Source organism: Psittacula echo, assembly GCF_963264785.1.
Source record: "Psittacula echo genome assembly, chromosome: 2".
Lineage (NCBI taxonomy): Eukaryota > Metazoa > Chordata > Aves > Psittaciformes > Psittacidae > Psittacula > Psittacula echo.
In genome coordinates, this window is record NC_137737.1 from 61,311,472 (window position 1) to 61,322,723 (window position 11,252).

Genomic DNA, 11,252 nt, shown 5'->3' on the forward strand with positions numbered 1-11,252 from the left:
CTCCTTCCGCCTGCCGCAGAGGAAGATCCAGGTCATGGGGGAGGGCCGGACTGCCCCTCGGGAGCCCGCCTTTTACGAAAGGGTGGTAGTGGTGTGCTTTCGGCTCAGGTTCTCTTCGATCTTTACGGGCTTTTTTCCGCTCTCTGCACGGAGGAGGCGCAGTCCTCTCTGCAGACAGAGTGCTGAGGGAACAGAGGAGCTGCCCGGTCCCTCCGCTCCCCGGTCGGGCCTGATTTTTCCAGTTGCAGCGTGCCGTTCTTGAGGCCGTGTCTGGCGTGAGGTGATTTTCTGTCCCCACCGTGAAGGTCCGTGAGGGAAGGAGCGGGCCGCTAGTCCCCGCTGCCTGGCGTCGCGGTTTCCGGAGGGAGGAAGGGAAATGTCGGTTGCCCCGCTGGGCGGCGTGCATGGAGACGGGGCTCGGCGTTTCCCGTGCCGGGAAGGACTGATGGTGCCGTTGTCATATAACGGTTGCTGAAAGCGTGCTCTTTGGTATTGCTTTCCCCCAGGACTGAAAAAATGGATGAAGTTGTTGGGGAATTGAAGCAAGCGCTCCCAAATGTGTGTGACAACATTCAAATACATGTGGAAGTTCTTCAGAAATCAAACAGGTTTCCAGTCGGAACTTCAATTGTTGGAGCTTGTGTCCTGTTGCATTTTGACCCTGTGCTGTGCACAGCACTCTGCTCTGCCTTCTCTATACTCTCCCATAAGTTTCCACACAGGTGTCTCTTCCTAAGATTGAACAAACCCATTTCTCGGATTCTGCTTGTGTGTCATGTGATCTAGTCTCCTAATCAAGTCATATTCTGGACTTGTGCTTATACAGCAGAGTCTAAAACCACGCATTTCAGATGTGGTCTCACAAGTGGCTAGTAGAAAGAATCTCTTGTCCTAACATTTGTGCTCAGCCTAAAATAAGGTTGCCTCTTATTGTAGGAGCACATGACTCATTGCCAACTTGTTCCCCAAGTACCCCTTGGTCCTTTTTCTGCAAAGCTGCTTTTTATCTAGTTGGACTCTGGTCTGTACTGTTTACTGAGTAGTAGATGGAGGAACAGGGTTTCATGTTTACTTTTGTTGAGCTTTAATAGATTGTTGTCAAACCATATCTTCAACCTCTGCCCTCTGATAGGTAGCCCTGCTGTCTAGTATACTCAGAGTTTTCCCTGCTTTGATGTTATCCATAAACTTGCTGCAGTTGCTTTCATTCCCGTTGTCCATGGTGTAAATGAAGATCTAAAAACTATGGGTCCCATTTTTATTAGCACCGCCCCACCTTTCCCAACTGACGTGCTGGCAGGTCTGCTTAGTCTTTGTACTTGTAATCACAGCCTTTTGAGCTGGACAGTTCAGTCACGTTGTCTCGTTATCCAATCCTTAGCTTACCAGTTTGGCTATCTGGATACTTTAGGAGAGTGTATTGAATATGTTGCTAAAGTCAAGGTGTAAAATATCCACTGCTCTCATTTTGTCAGAATTAAAAGACAAGGATCTGTGAATCCACGCGGGGAATGTATCACCAAAATTGCAAAATTAAGTTAAAGCCTTTCTGAAATCTTAAAATGGTGCTCCTTTTTTCTGTAGTTTTTGCCTCTTCTGCTGGAATTCTCCATATAGCATGTCCCGATCCTGAAATACCAGCTGTCCTTAGACTTGAAAGCATAATAGAGCTTCCAAGTAGTGTATAAAGTTCAATCGAGTGGTTTGGCTATGAGTTTTTCTGCTTTTCCTATTTGAAACAGTCAGGGTGGTTTGTTTTGGGGGTTGGGGGGAGAGGTTGTATGGATCCTGTTTCCTTTTTTTTTGAGATGGAAGCTTTTTTCCATTTATGAAATAAATCACTTTTATGTTACTTCATACTTCCTTATAAATGTCAATGCCATAAATAATGCTCTTTCTTGTTAGTGCGGCCAAGAAAGAAGATATCCGGATGAGTGTGTTGAAGCTGTTGAACAGACATAACATTGTGTTTGGTGATTACAAGTGGACAGAATTTGATGATGGTTTCCTTAACAACAATGTGCAGTCTGTGTCAATTGTGGATACGGATCTGAAACTGAAAGACAGACAGGTATTCACAGTCAAGAACATACAGCTCTGTTCATACGCCTGTGAACTGATTGTAGGTAGACTACTGATAGCTAAAGGGCATAAGCAAAACAAGGTTTCTAGGATGCTGTAGTATCTTTAATAGCCAAACTGGTATAACCGGGAAAAGGTGGCTAAGTTTTTGGATTTACACCTCTAACTAAGATCTGAAATAGAAGTAGTAGGCTTCAAAGCTGGATGGACCAAAGCTGTAACTTTTTCATGTTATCATTAGGTTTGAATGATAAATACCATGTATTAAAATTCTTTCTATGTCTATTCTAGCCTATTGATTTGAGCAAAGGCAGTCTTTCTCTTCATATTTTTCATCTGAATGAAGAAGGACCAAGCTCTGAAAATCTGGAAGAAGAGAACGAGGATATCATTGCGGCTAATCACTGGGTGCTACCAGCAGGTACCTATATGGTATTTCTGGAAGGTATAGAGCACTTACAATGAAAAAAAATCTTGGAAAGGCTAGAAGGCTTTGTTCTCCAATAGAGCATAGCCTGTCTATTACTGTCTTGTGGTTGGGGAGGTTGTATTCTGCAACTGGGAGAGGAAGTACAAATCTGAGCTTAAGCTCAAAGAGAGCTGTTCTGAGACATTTCTTGCTCTTCTGCATGTTGTAAAAATATGCCTAACTATCCATTCTGGAAGTATTCAATCTGATACTTTGACATTATTCCTATGCTATTGTGGTTTATAATTGTTTAGTCTTTATTTATTCTTCCCTGAAAGTTAGAAACCAGCAGCAAGAAATGATTGATACCCAAATCACAACTTTTTTTTTCCTTTTTTTTTTGTCCTCTACATGTTGATGTCAAAAAAAAGAAAAAAAAAAGAATGATAAAATTGGGCTTAGAACCCTCCTCCCACCCCAACTTTTCATATCTCTGTATCTTGGGGAAATGTAGGTCCATCCCCTATTGTGGGTAGAAAGAATAATATTTTTCCTTTCGTGTTAAGAAATGAAAAAGATTAATTTTCCCTCACAATTATTTGAGGAAACAGAAGTTGTGAAACTCCTGAATTTGTCTGCTAGAAAGTAGTGTTTGCATTTGGAGAAAAAATTACTCATTTTTTACCCAAATATTTTAACTGTTCTCATATATTTGTTCTTAATACTTACTTTTAGTTAAGAATAATTTAAAAACTGTTTTGTGCTGCAGTGATAGATTACAAGTTCCCAGGTTGATTTATCTTAATCAGGTATATAATGTATTGCTTTTGCAGCCGAATTCCATGGCCTTTGGGAAAGTCTCATCTATGAAACTGAAGTAAAATCACATGTAAGTTGAAAATGAATAACGATTAAAATTGCTTGAGGAGAAGAGTTGAAATGTAGCCTGTCTGAAGTTTGCTGCATCCCGTGAAGAAGTTATTTGGAAATCACCAGCTCAAAAAAACTTTATGTAATTTTTGATAGTTACATACTTATTTGAAAAACACTTAAAAGTCAGAGCTGATGTTTTGAGATTGAACATCATATCTAAAACATATCAATATGTACTACTGTGAAGTCAGCTTTGCAAAAATCTCAGTTTCCCAGTGAAACTGGGTTCAGTACATGCTATGCTTTTTTTTTCTGAGAGCAGGAAGGAAATTAGTTTTCAGTATTTGTGAAAGAAAATTTACTTATGACTAAATGACATAAGCCTATTTTTTTTTGGTCTTTGAGTATATAGTAGATGTAGTTAGCAGATTGCTTCTAATTGTAATTGTATTTTTTAATATGTCTCTAATTTGTGTGTGTCTCTTTCTCCTCTGTAGTTACTTGATTATGTGACGACAACACTACTATTTTCTGACAAAAATGTTGACAGCAACCTGATATCATGGAACAGAGTTGTTTTGCTGCACGGTAAAAATTGTCTGTCTTAAGTAGATTAATTTGCCATCTGTTTATACTTTCTTTCTGGTAAAACTTGTATTGCACTTCTGTATAGTGAATTTAGATGATGCAAAAGCAGCAGAGAAGTGTTCTCTCTTACACAGATTTAGATGAAATTTAATGTCAGAATCAAATCAGTGTTCACATGTACTATGTTTTGCAGGAATTTAAATTCTAGAATTTACAATGCAGTTACAGTAGTTGGTTTTGATTTTTATTTTTTCTTAATTTTTATTTTTAAGTGATGCTGGGTTTTTTTATGACGTGCAAAAGGTAATGCAGCTACTGAGAGCATTAGGAGCCATATATTTCTTACGGTTCTATTGCAGTATTAAAAATCTGTTAGTTATGGCTTTATGAAAACTTTTGAGGAAACTGGGAAATCAGTCTTACATTATTAACACTGTGTTCTATTGCCAAATATGAAGGCAGTACTCGCAAATTTAGTTATTACTGTTTCAGTGAAGCCATAATCTTCAGTCAGTCCTATTTTACTGTGTAGGTTATACCATAAATGAGATTAACATCAAGTGGACCAGTTTTCTTGCAAAATGCAGCTTGCTGTTGATTAATCAATAGCAAGTCTTGACAATTTTTTGAATAAAAAGGTCATAGTGAAAATGTTTGTTATGAATATTGATTATATTAAAGTTATAACTATCAGTTTAGAAGCTGCAGGATATTTTTTTTTTTTTGAAAATTACTTCTTTCAGACTATTAATATATTTAGGATTTATTTAATTTTTGTAATGAGTTCATTATTGCAATCGCAGAGAAGTTAATGCTGGGAAATCCTCAACTAGTGCAAAATATATTTATGCTAAAATGACAGTATTGGTTTTGAATGAAAGTACTGTCTTCTGGTTGATGTTATCAGTTTGTTTAGCACCCACACATCATCTTCCATGCATTCGTTCTATGTTTAGCTATGCTTGTACTTGTCTATTTGGAGATGGTCTGTGTGGGTCTTCAATAGTGTGTCAAAACAGACCAGAAAGGTTTGTCCGACAGCATACTTCCTAAGATTCTCTGTGTTGCCCCAGTGTAGACATTTCTAGGCAAGGTCAAACTAGGCATGATGTGTTTCTGGTTTGCATGTTAGAAAAGTATGTTTCAGGAAGATATGAGCATAGCACTGATTTTTGAGATTACTGTTAATCATAAGCCATGCTAGGGTGATACTTCTGACTTCTGTGGCTGTTTTGTATTTTAACTTTATGGTGCCTGCATACAACCTATTACACTAAGTATACTAATAATTGAAAATTATATAAATTCAAAGGTCAGCTCTAGGACTGCAGCTGAGTAAGCCATCTTCTAAAACTGCGCTGGTGTTCACAATCATTGTGGTTTTATTCTACAATTACTGCTATAGTGAAATAAAGTAGTTATAATGATGTTACATGTAATTAACAATCTAATGCAGATTCTGTGTAATTTATGGATTTGATTTCAAACCAGGCCCTCCTGGAACTGGGAAAACCTCTCTTTGTAAAGCATTGGCTCAGAAGCTGACAATTCGGCTGTCATACAGGTGATAATTTTTGGAATTTTATTCACTTAGTTTACTATTGTTAGTTGTTCTTTTGCAGTAGCCCAAAGATATTTAATACTTGCTATTAAGTAAGTGGTGCCATATGCTAATGTTCATAGTTCTTTGCTAGCCAGGTGAACTATAAATAAAATTGATTCTGATAGAGACTGGTTAGTATATCTTAATATATTTTAAGATGTCTGTTTATGCCCAGGTATGTGAAAAAAAGTTCCAGTGGTGATATAGTAATTTGTTTGTGCTCATCTTGTACATCAATTAATATTAAAGGGCAAAGAATCACAGACTATTGAGCCTGCTATTTGTATTTTCATGTTCAAGAAAGCCTGGTTTTAATAGGTAGTCATTTCTGTGACCAGTTTATTTTGAACTTGGGTTGTCTGAATGCCACAGTCTGCAGAGGTCAGTCTGTATATCAGACGAGTAATAGGTTAACCTTAAACTTCATAGCAGCTTAACAAAATTATATACATATATTTTTTAAAAGCTACATAAAATGCTAGGTGTAATATAATATGTAAATATTGGAGTGGATCTGACTGTAGGCCAAGCTGAATTTGTGATAAACATGGTTGACATAATGTCTGGCTGAGGTATTTTGTTCTAAGGTTATCCATGCAGAGCTAAGTGGGCATCTTGCTTTTATACGTGTTCTTGCTATTCTGAAGAAGGCCTTAAATGAACAGAAGAATGAGACCATTAGCATGGTAACTGTTACTTGAACTATATTTAAATAGCACCTGTTCTAATGAAGGAATCCTGATAGTAATTTAATATAAAAAAAATTCTAGTGAGACACGTTTCTGGAAATTACAAACTTGAAACAGGTATTATGTTTTGAAAGGTAAGTAGTTTAGGGACTAACTCACAGAATTCCAGGATTGAAACGGGGAGAGTGAGATATATGGAAGTTAATGATATCACTGACTTTTATGTACAGTAGAGTTGATACTTCTTTTTCCTTTCATACTTTAGATATAGATATGGACAGCTAATTGAGATAAACAGCCATAGCCTTTTCTCTAAATGGTTTTCTGAGGTATGTATTGATGCAGCTAATTAAGTAGACTTAGAAATTACACTGTTTCTGTTGAGCCTGTTTAATAAAATAAGTATGCATACCAAAGATTACTCAGAAGAATTAATGTATTTGAGAACACTTAAATAGAAGCTATATTGGAAAGTTACTTTAAAAACCCAGGTAATTCAATTTTTAAATACGGTAAGGCTTGAAAAGTTGTGTGATAAGGAAATAGTTAAACATATGCATATGGTTTCTTTCTAGAGTGGCAAGCTTGTAACCAAGATGTTCCAGAAGATTCAAGAGTTAATTGATGACAAAGATGCTCTTGTATTTGTACTGATTGATGAGGTATGATTCTAATAGCATTGATGTACGTAAAATTTAGCAGAAAGCAAATAGATGGGAGGAACCTCTAAGAATGATCACTTTTAAAGATTAATAAAAGCATACTTATGATTTTTTGTAAGTTACATAACTTTGTGCAATCAAGTGAATTTTAAATTTGACTGATGCAGACTTCAGCGATTTGTGAGGAAAAAAAATTACGATTTAGCAGGCAAATTCCACCTGAAAATGAATCTAAAACTTTCTTGGTGGAACTTCCTTTGCTGCTGTATGTTTATGGGTATCGTTTTCAACTTCTGAGTAGCCTAGGTTTGTATTAACTGTGCTCTTACACATATCGTAAAGCTCTAAAAAGCATTATCATGGTTCAGTTCATTGTAGTTTTCTTCTGGCTTGCATATGTAAGCACCTTAGTAAATATGTACCTTATTAGCTTTGTTATATTGGAGTTCCTACGGGGAAGCTAATTCTAAATTCAGTGTCTTCCTTATTCTGTGTGTCTTGTTCGCCCTTTGCCTGCAAAATATAATTAATATGATAAACAGCTTCCATTCTCCAGTCAGGAATTTCACTCACTATACTTTACTTCCTTGACATTCCTTTCTCTTTCCTTGTAAATTCCTACTTAACAAAAATTTGGAAGGTGAAGTTTTAGATACCAGATATAAGGATCTGAAGGTACATTGGATTATTTGCTTGCTGCCAGCAGTCCAAATGTGCAATCCTTTGTGTTTTGTTTTTGGGGTTTGGGATGGGGAAGGTGGGGGGGTAATTTGGGCAAAATTTTTTTTTTTTTTTTTTTTTTAATTTTTATATTTTTTTGGTTCTCTGTTGGTTGGTTTGGTTTTTTTGTAGGTGGAAAGCCTCACGGCAGCACGTAGTGCTTTCAAGGCAGGCACAGAGCCTTCAGATGCTATTCGTGTGGTGAATGCTGTGCTGACACAATTAGATCAGATTAAAAGGTAAACTCATTATTGCAACAGGAAAAGGTATTTGATTCCTGCTAAATCTTAATTCCTATTTAGAATACTAAACCAAATTGGTTAATGAACTATTCTTTGTTAATCATGCTAACTGTGAAAAGAAATAGGAATAACCCAACAGAATATTTTGCGTGTAACTGACTGAGCAATCAAATCAGATGGTATGCTTCCTTTAAAGCTAGGGAGAGATACAGGCCAGATAGCCATGATATCTCCTTGGAGAGAAGAATAAGACCATTGGAGGATTCATTCATTATTTAGAGCTTCTGGATGTCAATTTAAAGCAGACTTGCACAACACGTGGCTTAGAAGCAATCATTAATGATGCTTGGTCTGCTTTGAGTGCTGGATTTAGTGCAGACTACCATCTTCAGTTTTATTCCTACCACTTTCCTCCCCTTTTTGCTTGGCTCTGTTCATAGAAAGAAAGGTGCCACATATTTGACCCCATCTTGTTGCTAATGAAAGGTAAGTGGCTTCATCACACATAGAAGTTCACAGGCTTCATCTAAAAATAGCTATTGTTAAGAATATTCTTTCAGTATTTCTTTGAGCAAGGAGATGGGTCAGAAACTATGCCAGTAGGTTCTAGATAGTTAATGTATAACACTTCCAAGATAGGGTTAAAGAAAATTATGTACACTTGAGAAACTCTGCGCACTTGAGAAATAGTTGAAAGAATAGATTGGTGATCACTGGCCAAGAGCTTCAGAAGTAGTGTAGTAAGTAGTGGCTGAGAAGGAGATAATTGTTGTACATGTGACCTGAAAGTCTGCTTCTATCTTGAAGGTATCCCAATGTAGTTATCCTGACTACTTCAAATATTACGGAGAAAATTGACATGGCCTTTGTAGACAGGGCTGACATAAAGCAATACATTGGACCTCCATCCACTGCAGCAATATTTAGAATATATCTTTCTTGCTTGGAAGAACTGATGAAGGTAATATTTTGAAAGCAAGACTCTGAAATGTCCTATTTTAATACATTTGACATTTTAATCATATTTCCTAAATAACAAAAATGCACAAAATTAATTCCTTCTCTTTATTTCCACTCTTACTGTACAAGTTAATTTTGAATGTATTTAAGTTTTTTCATACAGCAGTGTATAATTCTTCTTTCTAGTGTCAAATAATATATCCTCGACAGCAGCTCCTGACACTCAGAGAGCTAGAGATGATAGGCTTTGTAGAAAATAACGTGTCAAGGTTAAGCCTTGTACTAAAAGAAATCTCAAGGTAAGATTCTGAAATTCTACTTTTTCTTTTTTGTAATATATAATATGATTTGCAGAATGATGTATTAAAGTACTTGAATATGGCTAGAGTTCTGAAACATCTCCACACATCTCCATTTTTTTCTGGTAAACTTACCGCAAAACCTGTGAGGGGACAAAAATTAGAAGTAATCAGGATTTTCCAACATTTCTTAGTCTCAGATCTAGCTTGGCTTAGTATTCCTCTGGTTTCTGATGTGCCCTTTGAAGTCCTCTTGACAAATTGCTGGCTGGATTAGTAAGATGCCTTGGGTTTCAGTGGATATGGTGAATTGTAATGCAGTTTAGCATAAATAGCATTGGCCTTATTTCTTGCTAAGAAAGTGTCTTAGAATGCTTTGCTGCAATCTACTAAGTCGGTTTTTAGCATTGAGATGTAAGTGGACAGAAGCAAAGGCGAAAAGGAGTGAAGAGCAAATGGACAGTGTTGTGATTTGCTGAGTATGCTAGTAGAGCAAAATAGTCTTTCACTTCAGCATAACAATTCTTGAAACAATAATAATTATACTTGCAATATCAAGCAATATATTTTTCCAAGGTGCTGGTTTCTGTGGTACAAAATAAAATAACATTCATAAAGTCAGGAAAGTTTGTTTTCCTTCTGCTCTATGCAATCTTAACCAGTAAGGAGCAGAGTAAATGCAATAAAGTTTTCTCAGGCATAGGAGTTTGGGTTCTACATAGAGAGGTATTTGGAGGAGACGGAAACATATATTACATAGGTGAGGTAAAGGGAGCAGTGTGTAACTGGTGGGAAGAAGGAGATAATCGGTAGCTGGGAGGTGCAGCCTTCAAAACAAAATTTTAAAGTCCTTCCAGGGTATGTCTACATACCATTTCAGTGTAGACATTTCCCCAAATTAATGAAATATGGCACAGTGACGTGAAGGGCATGATATAAGCATCGGCAGGCAAATGTGACTGTTATTTCTGTACCCTTGCTTGCTTTTCTGTACTGTATAGCCTCCCATAGGATGAAAGTGACCTGCTGAATTTTGATTTGAGTATTTTAGAGCAACTTCTGTGAGAAACACAGAACACAATTCTTTTAAGAGTGGATATTTAGCATTTAAGCAGTACTTGTTTCTGTTTTACTATAGAAGAAGTGAAGGTCTTAGTGGCCGGGTCCTGAGAAAACTTCCTTTCCTGGCACATGCACTTTATATTCAAGTAAGTTTCTTATGTTAATTATATTTTAGTTTGGTTTTGAACAAGTGGGAAGACATTTGGACACTGTATGAAGTAAAAGATTTGGCCTACACCCCCCTTTTAAGCTAAATTGCACTGTTGCTGCAGCTTTGTGGACTGAAAGAATTTTGTGCTTCCCTTAATCTAAAATGAAGTTGAAGAAGACGTGTGGGATTGCTGTTGGACAGGTCATTCTCTTTTAATTAAATGTTGAGACAGAACATTGATATTGTTTCTCTGATAATGTCTTGCTGGAACAAAACCCTCTGCCACTTTATAAATTATATTAATTTATTAAAACCTGTTTTTAAGCAAATCCACAGTAATAGCAATTGACTTTGCATAGCTTGACTTTGACTTTGCTGTGTTAGCTGGTTTAAAATAAACCTAGAGTTTTATGTTTTGTAGCATTTTGAAGATTTTGTTACATGGAAGTCAAATATTTCTCTTAAAAACTGATTTGTGTGTAAAATACTATGTATGCCTATTGCAGTAGTGTGTCTAACAAGATGTTCTCTTATTTTCAGTCCCCCAGTGTTACAATGACAACATTTCTTCAGGCTCTTTCACTTGCAGTAGACAAACAATTTGAAGAAAGAAGCAAACTTGCAGACTGTGTGTGATACTCTCCTGTTTTATAGTTGTCTGTATTGTTAACACTGAAAAATACAATCTGTGTGACTGCTATGCATCTGTTTGTAAACACCCTAAAAACCCTGGAATGTCTGCTCTTCTGCTCTCATTTTTCAAAACTTTCATTAATAAACAATTAAGAAATTTTACAGCATATTTTTCAAAAGCTTTATTTCAAATGCCAGTAAGGAGATGTAAAACAAAATTCTTGCTAAAAGTCAGTTTTCATCTTTTGCAGTTATTAGAATTGGGCAGACTTCTGTTCC

General features: G+C 36.5%; 1 protein-coding gene across 1 annotated transcript; it reads left to right on the plus strand.

Moving 5' to 3' along the window:
* Positions 1-92: 92 nt before the first annotated feature.
* Positions 93-10,976, plus strand: TRIP13 (thyroid hormone receptor interactor 13; the record flags this gene model as incomplete). Its single annotated transcript, XM_080611128.1, has 13 exons — positions 93-608; positions 1,906-2,071; positions 2,374-2,503; positions 3,325-3,380; positions 3,862-3,952; positions 5,444-5,516; positions 6,510-6,573; positions 6,820-6,906; positions 7,759-7,865; positions 8,676-8,829; positions 9,015-9,127; positions 10,266-10,335; positions 10,881-10,976. The coding sequence occupies exons 1-13, from the start codon at positions 517-519 to the stop codon at positions 10,974-10,976; spliced, it is 1,299 nt and encodes a 432-aa protein (XP_080467254.1). The 5' UTR covers positions 93-516.
* Between the last annotated feature and the right edge of the window lie 276 nt (positions 10,977-11,252).